General features: G+C 35.5%; 2 protein-coding genes across 3 annotated transcripts; one reads left to right on the top strand and one right to left on the bottom strand.

The window, feature by feature from the left end:
- Positions 1-3,774: 3,774 nt before the first annotated feature.
- Positions 3,775-14,761, bottom strand: cenpu (centromere protein U). The gene is made up of 12 exons (XM_022683542.2): positions 14,601-14,761; positions 13,701-13,812; positions 13,337-13,601; positions 12,398-12,467; positions 12,199-12,312; positions 11,489-11,606; positions 11,185-11,287; positions 10,974-11,052; positions 10,730-10,777; positions 10,465-10,526; positions 5,651-5,807; positions 3,775-4,104 (listed from the first exon to the last, which is right to left on the bottom strand). The coding sequence occupies exons 1-12, from the start codon at positions 14,646-14,648 to the stop codon at positions 3,982-3,984; spliced, it is 1,299 nt and encodes a 432-aa protein (XP_022539263.1). The 5' UTR covers positions 14,649-14,761; the 3' UTR covers positions 3,775-3,981.
- Positions 14,762-15,768: 1,007 nt separating this feature from the next.
- LOC103024841 (mitochondrial nicotinamide adenine dinucleotide transporter SLC25A51) lies at positions 15,769-21,162 on the top strand. Of its 2 annotated transcripts, none has more exons than XM_007247469.4 (2): positions 15,769-15,909; positions 17,767-21,162. In XM_007247469.4, exon 2 carries the CDS (start codon positions 17,828-17,830, stop codon positions 18,773-18,775), a length of 948 nt encoding a protein of 315 aa, XP_007247531.3. In that variant the 5' UTR covers positions 15,769-15,909; positions 17,767-17,827; the 3' UTR covers positions 18,776-21,162. The 2 variants fall into 2 exon arrangements, with proteins under 2 accessions (XP_007247531.3, XP_007247532.3); XM_007247470.4 differs by lacking the exon at positions 15,769-15,909 and adding an exon at positions 15,936-16,150.
- The last annotated feature ends 216 nt before the right edge of the window (positions 21,163-21,378 follow it).

Below are 21,378 nucleotides of genomic sequence, written 5' to 3'. Positions count from 1 at the left end.
AAATATTACAATTACAAAGACCAGTAGCATTTCAGTCTCATTGAACTTTGAGCCATTTTTAATGGACCTGTGCCAAAACGTGTGAAAGCATGTCCTTATTTGACCTAGATGCATGAAACAGCTACATTCCTGTATGGCAATGTCTCAGCAGGGCTTACAGTGCAAGTCCAACAAGGTTTAGAGGAAAAAAGGGGTTTCTGAAAAAGTCAGTAGTTTAGATAAACATATATTCAGTAAAGTTTGATGTGCAATAATATTTAATTGTATATTTAAAAATATCTCTCACATTGATTTTGTTTTCATACAAGCCAAAATTACTTTTACCTCCTTTTAGACAGTATAAACCTTATATATTATTTATGCTTTGACAGTACCAGCCAAAAGTTTGGACACACCTTCTCAATAAATGTTTTTTTTTTTTTTTTTTTTTTAGTCATCCAGAGTATGAAATAACACATAAGGAATCATGTAGTAATTTCATTAAAGTATTAAACAAACCCAAGTACTATTATCTGGGGTGCTGTTAACTTGCGCTTTGTGAGGCTGGAAACTCTTACTTGTACTTATTCTGTACAACAGAGGTAACAGAGGCGGTCCTGATGAGAGCCAGTTTCATTATAACATTTTTGACGGTCAAGCAAATATCATTTTCTGAGCTGCTAACTCTGTGCTGGATAGCAATTCTTATCTAATTTACTTTAAGTATTTCAAATCTATATTGTACTTAAATAAAACCAAAAACAATAAATATGAATCATTTTTATTCACCTGACCATTAAATAGTAGAATTATTGTGTAAAACACAAAAACTTAAATTAAATTAACTTACATTTAGGCATAATAACTAAAAGTTTGAATACTGAAGTCTAAATAACCAATGGATCAGTAAACATAACGTAAAAATGTCATATGATCATTGGTATCGGTGGTATATCTGTAGTTTTAATATAATGGAATAATAAAAAATCCTATGTGCTGACCACATAACTGTTTAAACTCATATGTAGTTTGTTTTTAATCCAATAAATACAAACTTAAAAAAGATTTATGATTAATGTTTGTCTAGTGTCCTAACATCAACTATTTCATCAGTGTTAAATATGAAATATTGAAAAGGTATTACGCAGGACTTGTGTGTAAAGACTAGACTCACTTGTTACTTGCAACTTGGTGACCTGTTCCCACCTCTGACCTAATGTAATTTATGTGTCTAAGAAATTAAATATAAAATGCATGATGAGATGATGAATCATTTTATTACCGCCAAAAGAAATAAGTGGCTCAGAGGTGAACAGGGTGGGGAAGATTATCTAGCATTTAGAGCAAAAGGAACAGATAAGGCTGTTTACAAACCTCCAGTAATGATTCAGCACACAATTATCCTTTTGTAAACACACATTTTCATCATGACTTTGCTTTTTAAAGCCCCACTGAAACAACCCATTGAATTTTCCAGTGTTAATGTCAGTGTATGCAACACACTGCAATGCTTAACGTGACCAAGCCAGAGACACACTGTGAAAATCAGCAGGAAGTGTGGGTCTTGCCCTAGAAGGGATTACGTAACTTTATATACAGCTCTAAAAAAAAACAAGAGAGCACTTTATACTGATCAGTTTCTCTGATTTTACTGTTAATGTATATGTATATGTTTGAGTACAATGAACATTGGACATTTCTCCCAAATTCTAAATAAAAAAATTCATTTAGAGCATTTATTTGCAGAAAATGAGAAATTACCAGTTTTACACACTGATTTTGGATAACTTATAGTCACTTCTCCTGCAACAATTCAAGCAGATCAGCTTGGTTTGAAGGCTTGTGATTATCCATCTTCCTCTTGATTATATTTCAGTTTGTTTTCAATTTGGTAAAATCAAAGAAACTCATAATTTTTAAATTGTCTCTTATTTTTTTACCAAAGCTGTTAATAAAACTACCTATAAACCAGGGGTGTCCAAACTTTTTTTGTTGGGGGCCAGAAGGAGAAATATATTTAAATGTCACGGGCCACAGACTCTGTAATAAAACAAATAATGAAATATACCCCTTTAAATAATACTTTTTCCCTGATTATTTTATTTACACACCATTTTACTTGACTAACTATCTTTATCTTTGAAAGTGTTGCGTAAACTAAGATTTTTCAAATTGATGTTTAATTTCATGATGTCTCTTAATATAAAACTCCTTAATTACGGCAACTTTTAGACTCTTTGGCCCGTTTTTCTGCGCTAAAAATGCGCACTCTCTCAGCTTTTAGACTCTTTGGTCCGTTTTACTGCGCTAAAAATGCGCACCCTCTCCGCTTTTAGACTCTTTTGCCCCGATTTTCTGCACTAGAAATGCGCACCCTCTCCGCTTTTTGGCCCGCTTCTGACACCTAGCGTTCAAACTTTGAATCTCACATTATAAAAACCTGCTTAACAGCGGGCCAACTTTCATTCTATTTCTAAAATACCTCATAAAGTAACAATAATTTATTAAGATTTAATTGAGGACTAATAGTGGGTGAATGATTATGACCAGCAGCGTCTAGTTACAATTGTTCAAGTGAACTAACAAATGACTCTGACAGAAATCATATCCACATTCCATGCAGGAGACCCCAAACACGTATCCCACAGGCCAGTGTACCATTCTGTAGCTTCAATGGAACAGTGCAAAAGTCATGGGAAACAATTCTTCTTCCTGTCCTATGACATGGCATGTCAGTATACTGCTAGTGCGAACAAGGTGAGCGTACTATTGATCCTAAATGAGGTACAGTAATCTGTGTTTGCTTATGCCTGCCCAACCCTTCTAAGTCAATAACTCTCGGTGTTCTGCATTAACAGGCCTATGAAGATATCAAAAGTCACTGCCCTACAATGAAAGACGACAGCTAAACAGCAAATTTGCCTTTTAAAGCAAAGTTTATTTTTATTTTTAAAGCACTTTCTAGCCATATGCCACTGTACATCACACAAACGCTTATTAATAAAAATACAACTAACCGGACTCCAGTGTCTGTTTTAGCCTTCCTTTGATAGTTTTATTTTATTAATTTATTTTTTATTTTATTGTTTTTAGTTATTGCTTATTATTTTTTTTATGATTTATGTCCTTAAGTTTTATTTATTCATCTGTAGTTGCATTCTTTTTATTTTAAATGACCTTTAATTAGTGTATCTATGATTTTTTGATTCCTACGAAATTCTCATTTTTCATCTTATTTGTTTTATATCTTATGTCTTATTAAACTGCTGGGTCTTTTTATTTATTTATTCTTTCCTTTGAAAATCCTTTTCCTGTGTATTGGCTAGGCTACATTTTAAATGAGGGCCACCTTGAATGTTCGCTGAGTTTAAATAAAAGTTGATTGAGAAACACTATAAACTACACTATTAACTCAAAATATCAGCTTTAAAATCATCCTCATGCTCCACTGCCCTGTAGTAGCGAGAATTGGTTCTCTATTGTTGCGAACCGTAGGAATGCTGCTAACTGCTCAATGTAACCTGTAGAACTGGTTTTTGAACTGTTTACAGCTGTCACGTACGTCTACTTCATCGGAGTCATATTAGTGTAAAATCTGTTCATGTTAATTTTACTCAGTCCACATTCTCCTTTCACTTTTACTGACCGTTTTGTATTTCTTAGCTTGTCCAGAAAAAATTAATGAATGAATTACATTTCCCGACTGTAGGAGGAACCCACAAGCGAGAATTGTGTTAAATGGTATGACGGGTCATGCTTAATATGACCATATAAATAAAACAAATAAAACAAAAATGCATTAGATTTTACATTAAATTTAATAACAAAACCTCCAATGAAATGACAAAAACTTATAAATTGTATTCTACAGTATTTTACACTTATTTTAGTGATACAGTTTGCATGAGATACAAATAAACCAAACAACTTTACTCTGTCCTTATAGTTGAATATGTTATTATTGATGTCTTAAGCTGTTTAAACTCATTATGCTCATGAAGATTATTTGTGACCATGTTCCTCCAAAATCTGCTGCAGCTTGTTATTTATATTCTTTAACTGGGTTCCAGTACCTGTGATGCTCCTGGCCTCCATAAGCATTGCTGGCATGCAGGAGGGACCATACTGTCAAAGAGGAAACATAAAAAGTTTAAATATATATATAAAACACCTCTACTTCTAATGTGTAGGGCTTTTTTGCACAGAAGTTAAATGCGGTCTAAATTCAATGTTTTAGTCTTTTTACACTATTCAGACTTCTTAATAATAACTTATATCCTACATTTTTTCAAACAGATTACGCCCTTAAAATGATGCACAAAAGCAATGCTTTACATGTACAGGGTTCTTTCACTATTTTAAAAGTCAAATTTAAAGCTTTTTAAGATGTTTTTTAGACCGAAACAAATTTAATTTAGGACCCAAAAATGTAATCATATTTTCTTTGCTAGAAAATAATATGTTGTATTGGAAATCAAAACTTAACATAGCTCACCACTAAAGTTACTATGTTAGCTAGTTTTACGCTAACCTTAGATCTCTCACCAGTAATGTAGCTAGCTAACTCGCTGCTAACATTAGTATGTTGGCTAGCTCTCTGCTAACCTTAGTTCTCTCCCCGGTAAAGTAGCAAAGTAAACTTGCTGCTAACGTTAGTATGTTAACTAGCTCTTTGCTAACCTTAGTTCTCTCCCCGGTAACGTAGCTAGCTAACTAGCTGCTAACGTTAGTATGTTGGCTAGCTCTCTGCTAACCTTAGTCCTCTCTCCGGTAACGTAGCTAGCTAACTAGCTGCTAACGTTAGTATGTTAGCTAGCTCTCTGCTAACCTTAGTTCTCTCCCCGGTAACGTAGCTAGCTAACTAGCTGCTAACGTTAGTATGTTGGCTAGCTCTCTGCTAACCTTGGTTCTCTCCCCGTTAACGCAGCTAGCTAACTCGCTGATAACGTTAGTATGTTAGCTAGCTCTCTGCTAACCTTAGTCCTCTCCCCGGTAATGTAGCTAGCTAACTCGCTGCTAACGTTAGTATGTTAGCTAGCTCTCTGCTTACCTTAATTCTCTCCCCGGTAATGTAGCTAACTCACAGCTAATGTTATTATGTTAGCATGTTAGCTAGCTTGCTGCGAATGTTAGTATATTAGTTAACTTGCTGCTGACGTTAGCATGTTAGCTAACTTGCTGCTAACATTAGTATGTTAGCTAGCTCGCTGCTTAACGTTACTTCTCTCCCTGGTAACATTAGCTAGTTCACCGCTAAAGTTAGCATGTGCTTTCCCACTGCCATTAAACTCACTGTTTGAAAATATAATACCTACAGCAAGTTTACAGTAAATTTATGACAATTTAAGACCTTAAATTAATTACCTAGATTTTAATTTAAGACGTTTTAAGATTTTTTTAGGGACCCGTGGGAACCCTGATGAAGTTGCTGTTTTTTTTTTTTTTCAAGCATCACAGGAGCCACTAAGGATAAACAGTGGCTAACAGTGAGGTTTATCACATGAAATGGGAGTAAGTTAAGCTCTGTGTGTGTGTTTTTTGATTTGCCTCCTAGGTTGTTTTTCTTTTTGACACTGCAACCCCATTCATCTGTGGCTATTACTGATATTTCTTTAGAACAAATAAGCGAAGTTCACTAAATACATAAAGAAGCTTTCTGACCAATCCTCACCGTTTCTGGTTCATCAGGGTGAGCAATGCGGTAGTCTAGGTACCGCTGGTTCAGCGCCTTCAGATTGGTGAGAAAGGAAGTGCCCTGCCTCAAGGCCTGCAGCCTCTGCTGCAGCTCATCATGCTCCTTCTGAAGCTTCCTCACATCATCTTCACTCCTAATAAAACAAGTTTTAATTAACTAAAAAAGGTAAAAAAAATTTGCGCCTTTTTAAACTCTGCTTTCCTGTTAAACATCAACCAATTAATACTCATAGCTGAAATTTCCTTTGGTTCATGACTTTTTCCAGCTTATCGAAATTATCAAGTTATTTTGTAAATACTTGTCAACATTACCAAATTATACTGGCCATTATATTGTCCATTAGGGGTGAGCCATATCTAGGGCTGGCCCGAATAGCGTTTTTTGAGCTCCGGATATTCGGCACTGATTCGAAGCAAATATTCGAATATTCGTTTTTAAAAAAAGAGGTAAAAAAAATAAATAAAAAAAGCAAATCACGGCCCCTTTAATCCACTGAAAAATGTTCAATTTGCTCTGACCGACGAGACATATTCACCCCGGATTTTTGGTGTTTTTATCCCCCATATTTTTGTGTTTTCACCCCATATTTTTTCTGTGTTTTTAGCCCAGATTTCTTTGTGTTTTCATCCCGGAATTTCTGCTGCCCCACACGCGGCTTATCCGCTGCGTAAGCAGGCTAGGAGGCTGCTGCACGGTTTCTCCGCTGCGCAAGCCAGCCCAGTAAATTGCTGTTTGTGTTTTCACACTTAGGCTATTTGCTTAAAAAAACAAACAAAAAAAAACGTTTGTTCAGGAAGTATTTTATATTCTTAAACATTGTTAATTATATTAGAGGACAGTCATTGTAAACTGTACTTGGTCTATTTCGGTTAAAGGATTGTGCAGGGCATATTACTGATTTTGTATTTTTGCACTTGGGCTATAAGCTCAATATTAAATATTTCGTTTGTTTAGAAATTATTTTATATTTTTAAACCATGTTAAATTATATTAGAGTAGAGGAAAGTCATTGTTAATGACGTTATTGTACTTGGTCTATTTCGGTTTAAGCATTGTGCAGGGCATAGCCGTATTACTGATTTTGTATTTTTGCACTTGGGCTATAAGCTCAATATTAAATATTTCGTTTGCTTAGAAATTATTTTATATTTTTAAACCATTTTAAATTATATTAGATAAGAGGAAATTCGTTCAGACATCATTTTGTAGGCCAGGCTTTTGTAACCGATTTAGCCCCTACTGTTGCCACATTACCCCTTACGTTTTATTATATAAATCAGTTTCGAAGAGCCTGCATTTTTTTTAATCATGTATAATAGAGGTCTGCGCGAGACTGATTTTTAAACCCACTCTTCCACGCTCCCGCGTTTCTGTCTCGTTACCGCTCCGCAAAAAAATTGCTTCTTTTAATCCCGCGCCCGCCCGCCACATACACATTTCTGCCGCTCCCGCCCCACGTTCCTAATATAAATTAAATAAACTACATTTAATGCTTCAAATTTACTTATATATTTATTAAAACAGCAGTGCTGAATAGTGTGGTCCCGTTCCTTACCCCAGTCCAAACACCATCGGTGTGTGCGTGTGTGTGTCGGTCCATCCTGCGCGTTGAGAGTTTTCTTTAGGTTTTTTTTTTTTTTTTACAATTATTACAGTTTTCTTGCTCCCGCATCGTCTGGATTAAACTCCCGCTCCAGCCAATAACAGTTCAGGGGTGGGTTTCCCGAAAACGATCAATCTTAGGGAATAACGAACGAACTAACGAATGACGTGAGTAAAGAACGAGCCAGTTCTGCGAGTGTTTCCCAAAGAGCTTCGCAAAGTGAAAATTAACGAACAAGGTTAAAGAACGTCTTTGTTGACTCCTCCCCCGACACAGCGCGCTCAATCGATCCACAAATATCGATTCAACACTGCATATATGCAGTATTTATTCACTATTAGACCATAAAAACGTAGAAATGTGTTGTAATCATCAATATTATACATATTCTGAAATTTAAATTACAAAAGGATGTACTTTGGCATTAATAAAATACTCCTAAAGATACATATGACTAAATAAATAATAAAAAATCTAATCTATTTTAAAACATTAAACTTTTCTTACTTTTTTAAAATTATTATAGTTAATATATATTATATTAATAGATATTATACTAATATTATTAATAGTAATATTGATAGTAATATTAATGTATTATTATTATTATTATTATTATTATTATTATGAATAATTATATAAAAATAATATAAATATATAAAAAATAAATTATATAAAAATAATATAATAATACTTATACGTATGTACCTGTTTTTTTTAAACCAACCAAAATATGTTTTATATACACTCTATGAGGCTCCTGCTCATCCTAAATCACTCAGTTGAGTTTAGGTCAGGGGATTGTGAAGGCCATGCACCTTTTTGTTTACTAGACAATTCCATATGCGTCAATTAATCGTTTTCATGGTTTTAATATTAATCGCCAATGTAAAAAAATAAAAAATAAAATAATTAAATGAGACGTGTCCAACTTTTGACTGGTACTTATATATTTGCGAGTTGACACACCCCAGAGTTTGCCCAGATGAACGGCCACAATGTTGGTTAGAAGCACCTGAATAAGGAATATTATTAAATATTACCTGCACATTCACCGATACCCTTTACAATACGTATAGGTGGGATTAAAGACACCGCAGGCGTCCCCTGCACCGGACCTACTTTGCAGCTTTGCTTAAACCGTGAGCATCATCTGCAGGAATTCACTGATTGCATTTCTTGCAGCATTAATGTCAAGAACTCCAGCATCGCTAATCTGGATTTTAATGATTTATTCGTGGGTTTGATTGGTCAATTCCAATATGCCCAGTTATACTACAAGCCACAGACAAAGTTGGCATTATAATATAATATAATATAACATAACATAACATAACATAACATAACATAACATAATATAATAATATTGATAATTATATAATAATATAATTGATTATAATTAATAGTAATATAATATAATTGTTCAACCACGGAAATAATATTTTTTCTTCTTCAAAATTGGCGGTCCCTGGTGTTTAAGGTGCTGAACTGCAAGTCGAGATCCCCTAAAGAAGCTCTTTAAGAATAACGACTGGGTCAGAGCACTCGTTAATCTGCGAGTGAGTTTACGTAGTACTTTAGTTACGCACGGGTTTGGGAAACACTCTTTAAGTAACGATCAATCTTAAGTACGAGTTAACGAAGTTCTTAGCGTTACGAAGCTTTCGGGAAACCCACCCCAGTTCTGTCCCGCGCGCAAGATATTCTGACGGGACCCGCTAAAACAGAAGTGGTTAGATTGAGGTGGAACTCTGGAAAGGAGAAAAAAAACGAATATCCGAATACCAAAATTAAAAACTGAATACCTACTCAACGAACGAATATCCGAATACCCGAATATTCGGGTCCAGCCCTAGCCATATCATATCATAATGCAATAATACATACCTGTCAAATTTTAGATAAAAAAATAAGGGATATTTTCCTCTGTCCGCTTAAAGTTGTCCCACCAGCCCAACGTAGGTTCAGTATCCCTTACATTTTAAGACAGGTTTACAAAAAAAATCTAAAATAACGACATGTGAACCACTTACACACAATTAGATTATCAGAATCTGAAATGTTGCGGACATTCCTACATATGTCATTCTTTTAATACAGCCAAATTAAAAACACTTTTCCAAATATTTTTTTAAAAGTTAAGATTTCATGTCTTTTTGGCATAAATGCACTCTTTTTTATAATATATTTTTTATTTATTTAATGGATTTAAAATTGAACAAAGGGTGCACAAATTCTGCAAACTGAATCTTTTGATCACTCCACCCCTGATCAGTTTAGTTAATTTTTAACATTTCTAGTTCAAGCTGTATTTTTTTTTATTTTAAAAGGTTTAATCTGTGTGTTTTATTTCAGAGACGAGTATTTTTAAGCAGCTATCAGAAAAATCTCATCACAGTTTACATGATTAGCCTACCGTTCCCTTTCTTTTAGAAAAATCGCTGTATATCCAGATATGTTTTAACATCAGCAGCTCCGACTAGCTGCCTGTGGCTTCCAGCTCCCTGTCTCCTCAATAATATATACTTTTTTATTTTAATATAATACGGGAAATTTACAGGAAAATACTAATACGGGAGGACAGCGGGAAAGAGGAGTAAAATACGGTAGTTTCCCGGCCAAAACGGGAGACTTGACAGGTATGATAATATCGCCAACATTTTTGAATAGCGTGGGTGGCATATCACCCACCCCTAATTATCACATCAGGGTACTACTTTTTTTCTGCTTTTTTGCAAAAGAAAAATTCACACTTCTTTCATTTATCATTATATATCTACTAGAGACTATATCATTAATTCTACATTAGTTCTTGATATACAAAGATATTTGGAGTGCATTATTAGTATCATGAAATTCTGGAACATTGACAAATCATATATAAAAAATATATAATCTTTAAAAAAAATTTAGTTAGGGGTGTGCCAAATCATATTGTATGTGAATAATAAAATGTAATTTTTTCATTTTGTTGCTGTAGTGTATTCTTGAAATATATATTTTTAAATTCAGTGTTTTGCCATATTGCCAACAGTATCATTATCGAGAAAATTACAATTAAATATAATGATATTATTTTAGGACCATATCGCCCACCCCTATTGTCCATTTCTAAAAAGCAAAAGCAATAAATGTGGAAAACATAACAAGAATACTCATCATAGACACTGGATATAGAGTCACTTACTTAATTAGTTCATTCTTGGCCTCCAAAAGTTTAGTTTTTTTGTGGTTCAGGGTACTATTAATCTGAAAAGGCAAAGAGAAAGTGTGGCAAATATTAATATATATTTTTTTATTATACCATTTTAATTATTAAAGAGATTTCCATTGCTTTAAATCCTTCCAGCACAACTTCCCATTTAAGAGAGAATTACGTGCAGGTAATAGGTCAATGACTCCCCCTACTGATATAAAACAGCAACTACTAAAGGCCCAAAACAAAGTACCACCTTGACAGCTGTCCGCTTCACATCATTCATCTCCTTAGTTGCTGTGATCTAAAACAAAACAAACAAACAAAAAAAACATTAAATAAAGACATATTTTTTTGAAGATATCATTCTACCATTATACCTAACGTCTTCTCAAAGCATGATTCAAATAATGACTAAAAGAAAATAAGGATCTTCTCCAGATCTTATTTAATCAACTTTTTGTATTTTTGTGTAATTTTTAATATTTAAATAAACCCACCATCTCTGAGAGTTGCTCCTCAAATGAACTAGAAAAAGCATCAATGGCCTTTTTTACAGAATCAGAGTCCACTGTCTCTCTAAAAAAAAAAAAAAAATCATATCAGCTCAATAAAACATAACAATCATAATTAAATCAATATCTTAATCATGAAAAAACATCTTTACATAAGATCATTTTACAATTAATTCTCAAATCACAGAAATTTTACTTGTACTGGGCAACAAAATCCTGGAAAGCTTCTAGAACGATATCCAGATCAATTGGATTCTTTACAGCTTCGTGTTTCTGCTTCTTGCGGAGATTTCCACCATCTACAAAAAAAACATATCAACATTTTGACTAACATACATGACTCTTTCACATTTTATAAAGACAAAATGTCCAAACTATGTTATAACACTATTAAAAATGATGATTAGTGGTCTAATACCACACCAACATACATCAAAAACAACTCCAATCTCCAACAATTACTGATTAAAATAAAGTTGTTCACATCATCATCATGTTACCTGAAGATCCGGATGAAGATTTCCTCTTCTGTTTCTGACCTTTCTGCTGCTGACCAGACGATGTCCTTGCCCCCCTCTGCCTCCCTTCAGAGGATTTACGCTTCTGTTTGCTCGGGTGCTGAAGAAAGATGGCTGGATCAAAAGCATTCTGGCCACATGGTTAATTTAAAAGCTAAAACTAAAACTAAAAGGGAAGTGTATACATTTCTAAAATTCAGTTGCAACAACGTTTCAACTTCCAGATCTGGAATAGTGTGCTCGTATACAGATTTTGAATACAGTAAAAAAAATTAATAAATAAATAATTTTTTGTGCCAAAACATTCCTATAGGAATGCACTAAACGTCTCTAAACGTTTTACTTAAGCTTTAAACTTGGTACTAACACCAAATATGACAACGAATAATTAGAAAATTTAGAAAAGTCACACAATCTTTGAGCAAAACATTTTGGCGCCCCACATTCTGGTCTTGAACATTTTGATTAAATGTTCTCATTCAACAAAATATAATTGGAATAACTAAATTAAAAGCTTACACCTAAAGAACCAGTTAAAAGGAAACACATTAGCCCCAAGTAAACCACCTACTATCTAAAAAAAACTACATTTAATGGATATTAAATTAGTGTGATACAAAGAATTTTAGTTTTTTGTTCCTAAATTAAGAACGTTCCTAGAAAAACAGAACAGTCTGGCAGTTCACACTCACAAAGCTCTCATCTTCATCAGTCACTTCCTCTGATGAGATAGATGGCCGTCGCTGGCTCTGGGCAGGAGTGGCATCAGGTGATGTATCAGCCTCTGCACCCTCATTGGTAGGATCCTAAACAAAAGATATTGGCATATTTTCATATTTGTGTACGATTAAAAAGTCTGTCATAAGAAAACATTAAAAAGGTTCAACTGACCTTATGGACTTCAGTCTGTGCCTTTTTCTTTCCTTCTGCTCCTTTGTTCTCTAGGATTGTCTGAAGACGTCTGAGGATGAGGAGACACACACACACACTTAAATAAATCTTCTGCATCATTCCAATAAGTCTCATCACACATCACCCTGTGCAATATTACCAGTCACCAAGAGAAGCCAACTGTAAACACTGCATTAACTTCAACACATACAGACTGGGGAACCCCTTCTTTCAATTAATTTTAGTTTTTTTATTTGAATTCATATATATATATATATATATATATATATATATATATATATATATATATATATATATATATATATATATATATATATATATATATATATATATATATATATATGTGTGTGTGTGTGTGTGTGTGTATATATATACACATACATATCTTGTATTTTTTGGTATGTATAAACTTTGGATATTATCTGACGCTTCTGTCCTGTCCACTACTGCTGTAACATTGCAAACGTCCCTATGTGGGATTAATAAGGTATTACCTTATTTCATAACATCTTATTATATATATCATAAGGCATATCAAGATGTTACGGCCTAAACCTAGACCAGGTCATAACAAGATTAACTACATTTGTTTGAATAAAATGTTGCCCCCAAATTGTTTTGTAATTTTATGATAATTGTTTCACTAGTAGCAATGATATGATAATATTATAACATACTAATGCAATTACTCCCTTTAAAAGCCAATAAAAATTCAATTATTTAGAATACTCATTCACTGGAATTAAACCATGAACAAAACAAAACCCATTTTGTTTTTAAACAAAGTATTGGCTCAAATTTGGTCATCCACTCTTTCTAACATAATCATATCATATGACATGCCTAACTCTCATGCTCAATGCTCATATGAGGGATTAAAAGTCAGTAATCAAAGTAAAATAAATAAGCATCACATACCGTGATTTTAACCCCTGCTTTACTTTCTGTGTTGGCTTTTGATTTGCTTTGGATCCAGAGATCTTCTGTTGTGAGTGAATTTCACCTTTATGTTTTGTTTTAGCTTGACCTTTCTCAACACGAGCTGGTCGCTTAGGAGTCTCAGTCACATGCTGCTTTTTCTTTTGTCCTTTTTCTGTCTCTTTTCTTCCTGCAGCAGCCTGAGGATGACTGCTCAGTTCTGGACTACAACCATCTTCTAAGGCAGTGCTATGCAGAGGGTTACCTGAAGAAAACATAAAAATAAAAAATACAAATGCAGAAATTACAGGCTTAGTCAGACCATTTTTACTTAACAGTAGATTTGATGAACATGTTGACAAACCATGAGAAGAAAATTGTTCTTCTTGAAGGAAACTGGCCTTCTCTATTGAAGACACATCCAAACCATCAAGGTCTTCAAGATCTTCATTAAGAACAGGCTTCTGATTTCTCTTCTGAAAGTAATAGGGGAAAAAAGAAGAGAGCATTTCTAATTGAGGTCCCAGCTGCTGTTCTGCTTTTCTTTACTTTTCTTCATATGGATTAGGAGTTTCTCAAATAGGGCTATTCACTGTATATCAACTCTACCTCTTCACAACTTTACAACTGATGCTCTCAAACACAGTAAGAAGCAAGAAATTCAAGTAATTAACTTTTGACGAGTTCAGCACAGCTGTTCTTTGAAAGCCATTCTAGGAGACTTTAACTCAAAGCTGACTGAGAAAATCCAGCCATTATGTGCAAAACTGCCACGAAGAATCTAAAATCTAAAAGTGTTTTTAAAAATCTGGTTTACCTAAATGTATGTTCTTTTCAATATAGTTTGAAATTTGTTATAATTTACAATGTAGAACATTTTATTATAATAACAAATTTTGACTGGTATTGTATAACTTATATACAGACACCTTAATAATAAATAATAGTATTGGAAAATAATAATAATTAATACAACATTTATTATATAAAAAAAATACAAAAGCAGTTTGTAATGACCTCTATTTGCCACAACTTTGCCATGATACAGTTATTTATGCTATCCAAATATACTAACCAACATCTACTGTGACTTCTATTGAATACATGCCCTAATATAGTGCTTATTTTGTATTTTACAGTTAAATATGCACCAGGGTAGCACAACTCGACAGAACACCGGACAACTGTAAACAACTCAAAGCAGCCTTACTGCTAGAAAACGGCCTGAATTCAGTCAAAAATCCGTGTTAAACCCTTTATTTACCTTCAGCTCCTTCTGAACACCTTTCACCATCCGTGTCACCCGACTCATTTTCCAAAATAACCCAGATTAATAAAATAAATCCTTTATTACTGAATCCGCTGGAGCTGCATTACCAACGGCCTCTCCGCTCTTTCCCGCGGACTGTTCAGGCTGTTTGGGTCAAACCACACTGTAGCTCAAACAGGGGAGCTCTGAGACATAAATAATAATACACATAGCACTTCGGAACACATTTATATTTTATTAATATTTAAAATGATTAATTGAGAATATATTTTTAAAGAATAACCCACTGTTGGACTTATTAATTCGAAAGAATCGAAATTATACCGATAAGCCACCCTTTTACTCAAAAATCGCCCGCTCCAAATTTTCTCACCGCTAGGCAATCTGTGGGGAAGTTCACACAGTGCATATCTCCCCCTGCTGGTGTTAAACAGCACAGCGTTTTAGTTGTGTAGAATTTATTTATGAAATAGCCCTTTTCATTTAAATATTTATATCTACAAAATATACATTTCAGTTACATTTATTATAAATCGATTTAGAGTGGGCGATATGGCCCTAAAATAATATCATATACATATCCTTTCAGTTTTTTTATAACAATATTGCAAAAATAATATACTACTACAACAAAATAATATAAACTTTTGATTTAGTATAAATATAAAAATAAAGTTATATACATTCAGTAAAAACAAAAACATATTTATTCTATTCCGTGAACAGACATTGATTTCGTAAAAAAAACCCTACATAAATAAAGTAACAACAAACAAATCTGGCTACAACATTTAGAAAATATATTTTTAGAATCTTCAACAACAAGAATCCATACATATACATATACACATAAACACCTACACACAGACATTATAAATAAATCTTATATAATATATGTCTGTGTGTGTATGTAAATGTATTTGTATAGATTCTTGTTGTTGTAGGTTCTAAAAAGTATGACAAATATTTATATTTTACACTTTTGGTATTTGAGCTGATGGAGGTGCTGCTTTTCTTCACACTGTACTCTTAGCTTAATATTAATTTACTATTTAGAAAATAATAAATAATAGAAATATAGAAAAACACTGAAATAGAAGAGGTGTGTCCAAACGTTTGACTGGTACTGTATGTACAGTATATATGGTGTGTGTATGTATGTGTAGAGTCCAGCAGGCGTCAGTACGGCGCAGCGGCCGCCGGAGCGGAGCCTCGCAGTGACAGAAGAATAGCGCGACCTGTCAAAGGGACGACTTTTCCCCGGAGACCCGCCTCAAAACTACAGTTCAGCGCGGCAGTGCAGGTAAACAGCGGGGAGATGGGGCTGTGAAGCGGGCTGTGTAGGGGACTGTTCGGTCTGGGGGTTAAATCATGCGTATGGTTGGATTGTTTGGAAGGAGGGGGCGGCAAGTCACGACTCGTCCCCGGCCTGAACATGCAGCTAACTGCAGCCTTAGCCAATGTCAGGGCTGCTAAGCTAACTAGCTTAGCATACTAGCTCGAATCTGACATACTGTATTCTGTGGTTAAGCCAATGTAGCAAGGTAAGTTAAGTTAGCTAAGTTTAAAAACAGTTTTTATAGAATTAAATCAGCTAGATATGTGAATTGTGAGGATTAAAAAACAGTTCTAGCTCAGAAAGGTTTGGTTAAATGAGTAGGTTTTGTAGCCTGTAGTGGGTGTGTGTAGCTAAGTTAACCTACAGCTCTGGAAAAAATGAGACCACTTAAAAATGATGAGTTTCTTAAATTTAACCAAATTAAAAACACCTGGAATATAATTAAGACGAAGATGGGTGATCACAAGCCATCACACCAAACTGAACTGCTTGAATTTGTGCACCAGGAGTGGCATAAAGTTATCCAAAAGCAGTTTGAAGACTGGTGGAGGAGAACATGCCAAGATGCATGAAAACTGTGATTAAAAAACAGCGTTATTCCACCAAATATTGATTTCTGAACTCTTAAACTTTATGAATATGAACTTGTTTTCTTTGCATTAGTTGAGGTCTGAAAGCTCTGCATTTTTTGTTATTTCAGCCATTTTTCATTTTCTGCAAATAAACGCTTTAAATGACAATATTTGTATTTGGAATTTGGGAGGATAAAACAACAATGCTCATTTTACTCAAACATATACCTATAAATAGCAATATCAGATAAACTGAAGTGGTCTCTTTAGTTTTTTTTCCAGAGCTGTATGTTTGTGTTAGCATAAAAAAAGGCCTGGATCAGTTTATTTTATGTCCATTATTATGGTTAGTTTACCTAACTAGTTACACACGTAACTAACTTAACTGTGAGCCTCCTCTGCTCACTAGACTTTACTTTGTTAAGCACATTAGTCTTGTGATATCAGGTAGCTTAGCTTAACACTAGGCTCTGTTGGACTGTGCCCTGATTCTGTTAACACTAGTTATATAACTAATCTTATCAGTGGAGTTGCAGCAAGCATATGTAGTATTAAAAAAATTACGCCCAGATACAGGATCTGTATCTGAACAAAAACAGAAATGCTGTTCACTACCAGTCAAATGTTTTGACATACCTTCTCATTTTATGTTTTCCTTTTACTTCTTTATTTTAATTCTTTTATTTTCTACATTTCTACTTTTGTAATTAAAATATTTTGTACATTATTATATTAAATAAATCGAAGCAACCTTGAATGTATTGTGCCCTGAATGTAGTATAATTAACTGTGGCAGGCTATAGGGCCTTCCCAGCCTGGGCATTTACAACACTCCAATACTAAGCTACTACAGTAAAAGTCCTTAACATGATTTTAACACTACTTTTTTGTTAGTAACATGGTTCATATTCATGTCCTTGTGAATGCTGTAAATGTAATTCATAAATTTAATTAAAGAAATTCTACCAGTCAAAGGTTTGGACACACCACTTCTCATGCAGTGTTTTTCTTTATTACATTAATTTTCTACTTTGTAGATATTAAATACATGAAAACAATTAACACTCATATGGAATTATGTGACCTAAAAGAATCATAAAAAGAATAAAACACATAGAATAAGAGGGCGTGTCCAAATGTTTGTTTGATAGTAGTGTTTAATTGTGTAATCATGTTTGTAATTGTGTTATATCTTGGGAATACAGTGCTATTATTTAACGCAGATTTAAAAATTCTGACCCCTTTTCAGACATTCTCTTCACATGGATGTGGCATTCCACCGTAACAGCAAGCTGCATGCCTGATTTCCCATGGGGGCGATCACCACCATGGACCCCGAGTCAGCCCGGCAACCCCAGGCCCCGTCCACCACGCCGCAGGGCAAGCTGAGTCAAAGCGGGGCGATTTTTGTGCCTGGCCGAGGAGCCGTGTTTGAGCCCAGAGGGAAACATTATGTGTGTGGTGCTCTGGCTGCCTTTACTAACATCATCATCACCTTCCCTATCCAAAAGGTGCTGTTTCGGCAGCAGCTGCACGGCGTGTTGGCCACAGAAGCTGTGCGGCAGCTCCAGCACGAGGGCCTGCGAAACCTGTACCGTGGCCTCATGCCTCCCCTGCTGCAGAAGACCACCACAGTGGCCATCATGTTTGGCCTGTATGAGGACTTCTCCCGCCTGCTGCTTCGGTATGCCTGTGGTAGCGGGTCACCAGAGCTGTTGACCCGCAGCGCTGCCGCATTTCTGGCCGGCACAGCTGAAGCTGCTCTGACGCCGTTTGAGCGCGTTCAGACACTATTGCAGGATCACCGGCATAACGCTCGCTTCCAGAACACGCCGCATGCCTTCCGGACTCTGCTGAGGGATTACGGGGTAAAGGAGTGCTACCGTGGCCTGGTGCCCGTGCTGCTGCGCAACGGGCCGAGCAACGTGCTGTTCTTCGGCCTGCGTGGACCCATCAAGCAGCAGCTGCCTGAAGCCCAAACCAAGACGGGTCACCTACTGAACGATTTTGTGTGTGGTGGGCTGCTGGGTGCAGCATTGGGCATCTTATTCTACCCACTAAATGTGGTAAAATCGAGGGCCCAGGCTCAAGTGGGTGGGGAGTTTGTGTCCTGTTCGTGGGTGCTGTCCACTGTGTGGAGGGAACGGGGTGGGAGTTTGGTCTCACTGTTTCGTGGGGCCACCCTTAACTTCCATCGATCACTGCTGTCTTGGGGCATCATTAATGCCACTTATGAACTCTTGCTCAAAGTCATCTGAGGATAAAGAGATGGTGGGAGAGGGGTGTTGGGTGTGGGTGATGAGGATAGCACTTGACAAAGTAGGATTTCTCAGTTAGCCAGATAACTTTAGCCCAAAGTGTGGTACGAGTTGTATTAAACATTTCGTATTTGGACAGTCAGGATTGACTTTATGAGCTCAAGTTATGTGATTAACTGACAAATCCTGCTTTCTGAAAAGCCCACTATGAGCTGAACATTTTTATTTGCCACAGCACAGTCAATGTTTGACATCTTGGACACTGCCGATCCCTTTTGTACTCATGGACAGGTCGAACTGCACTTTGTAAGGGACCTCTGTAATAAATACGAGACCGCTCAGTGTTGTATTGCCTGGATGTTTTTTTTTTCCCTCATATTTGGCGAAATAATATGTTCTGATCCTTTACATACACCTTTTAATGTCCTTACTACTCTCAGATCAGAAAGTGGTCTGTAAGACCTGAAATTGGGGATTACGAATCATAATGTTACATGACTGAACAAAGTTTATGTCTCAGTGAATTGTGAAGAGGTGGTCCTTTTTTTTGTTGTATAATGTATCAGTACTTCAGGTGTAAAGAAACATGATAAGCCCACCTCTGTTCACCCCCAACATTTTGAAATACAGTGATTGTAACTGATGCAACAGGCTTAAAGTCCTAGTGATCAAGGCACAGCATTGCCTATGCAAAGAAAGTAGCTTTACAATTCGTTGGTAGAATTCTGAGGGCCCTGACATTTAAAACGAAGCACTGAGAACTTTTGAAAGTTTATTAAAAACACTGTTTATACACACAGTACCATTACATAGTTCTCCAGATGCCGCCATCTTAAAATAAGTTATGATAAGTCGATTGATGAGCACAAATAAATGGATAGGTAGTGAAAGAGCAGATCCTTGAAATTTTTTGCCAACTCCAGTCCAGAACTAATGCAAGTATTCACATGTCTTACCAGCTGTATTTTTGTTCATGCTCATCATGTGAGTTATCATGACTCACTTTCAAGGTAGTGGCATCCGGAGAACTACCTGAAGGTACTGTGTGTATAAACAACCATTTTACTAAACTACCTGTGCACTTTTAAAAATCTCAGTGCCTTGTTTTTAAATAGTTCTACCAAAGAAGTAAGTTCTTACTCGTTATCATGTTTCACTACACCCAAGTCCATTTCACAATGGATCTCCCCTTTAATACAATGCACAATTTGGTGCCTGGACCACACCAGACCATCATTCAGTGTCCAATCCGTAGTGCATTTCTTATTTTCTTATTGTTAAAGGCATAATACGTCTAATTTTCCATTGCACATCATGGAAACGTATTTATTTGGAATTAGCTTCTGAGAGGAATGGAAGAGAATGTATACAGCTGCATCTTCCTCGTGGTCAGGGGGTTACAGCCATGTGCTTGGACACATGGCAGTTAGGAGCAGGGATACATAAATCAGTCCTCAGGGACCGTCAGGCAGTCCAGATATGTATTTTTTTTTTGCTCCTACTTAGGCCTCAACACAATATATTTCTGTACACCCTGAGATGAAACTTGCATGCCTCATTGCATGTATATGTATATGTGCTAGTACCCCAAAAAGAGAGATTAACACACCACAAGGATGGAAGAAAATGCAGGGGTTTAACCCTAAATTACACACTACTTCCTAAGTAGTGTACTGTGCAAGTCACAAAATTACAGATTTTAAATCTAAACAGAGCAGTAAATGTCTGTGATTAAACAGTATTTAATTCATGTGCTGAAATTTGAAATCTAGTCTTATATCGTTCACTATATGAAGAGTAAGAAGATATTTGGTATTCGGACTGGAACCTGCATGTTTTGTGTTTACATAAAAATGAATGTAGATGGGACACCAAAACGCAGGGAAAACATCAGTTTTTAAAAAATATCCCCATATATCCAGACAGGGTCATGGAGAGAATATTTGTACTGTCTGGGGGTGCTTGACAACTGTATACACTGAGAATTCTCAGTGCTATCATTAGAGGGTAATGTCAGGAAGATGGTTAGATGTAAGGCTTGGGGAACGTAGAGAAAGCCACAAGAGGTCAATGTTAAAACAGAAAGGAAAGTAGTGGTTGGTGATAATAATGCTGATTGTAAGTATTATCAGGAATTATATCATGTGGAACTTGCGAGAGAAAATCGTACGTATTGTGCCTTTAGCTCTTTAACTCTTGGTGTAACAGATCAACAGCACATCGGAGGAACATTAGATGTGTCGACAAGTCGGATGTAAACACCTCTTCACTTAATGCTTGTGATCAGATTAATTGTATGATTGCTAGTGTGTGTGTTTTGTTTTGTAATGACTAAAATATTCATGTTACTGTATGTGAAAAGTAAATGAGGAACTCCTGATTTCTTACACTGTTGTGTTGTAATTTTTGTTATTGCTCTATTTTCTGAGGTTTCTTGTTACAATTCAGGGGGGTGGATTTCAGTACACGTCATGGGACAGGAACTAGATATAGATATCCCATGACTTTTGCCAAAGCCAAATGAAATACTCAAGTGTAGTTTCACTATTCCATATAATTAGTATCATTATATTTGCTGTTCTGTATCTGTCTGAATTAATGTT

The sequence above is a fragment of the Astyanax mexicanus genome, chromosome 10 (genome assembly GCF_023375975.1).
Source record: "Astyanax mexicanus isolate ESR-SI-001 chromosome 10, AstMex3_surface, whole genome shotgun sequence".
NCBI classification, from domain to species: Eukaryota; Metazoa; Chordata; class Actinopteri; order Characiformes; family Acestrorhamphidae; genus Astyanax; species Astyanax mexicanus.
The sequence above is the reverse complement of the archived record's forward strand: the minus strand, read 5'-3'. Positions and strand labels throughout refer to the sequence as shown.

What these genes read in the sequence shown, in the direction of transcription:
- cenpu (XM_022683542.2), bottom strand. Translation starts at nt 14,648, where the DNA reads ATGAGTCGGGTGACACGGATGGTGAAAGGTGTTCAGAAGGAGCTGAAG. An exon ending in AAGCAGGGGTTAAAATCACG is followed by an intron (nt 12,468 to 13,336) that starts GTATGTGATGCT and finishes CCTCATCCTCAG; the next exon opens with ACGTCTTCAGACAATCCTAG. An exon ending in GCCAAGAATGAACTAATTAA is followed by an intron (nt 5,808 to 10,464) that starts GTAAGTGACTCT and finishes TTGTTTTATTAG; the next exon opens with GAGTGAAGATGATGTGAGGA.
- LOC103024841 (XM_007247469.4), top strand. Translation starts at nt 17,828, where the DNA reads ATGGGGGCGATCACCACCATGGACCCCGAGTCAGCCCGGCAACCCCAG.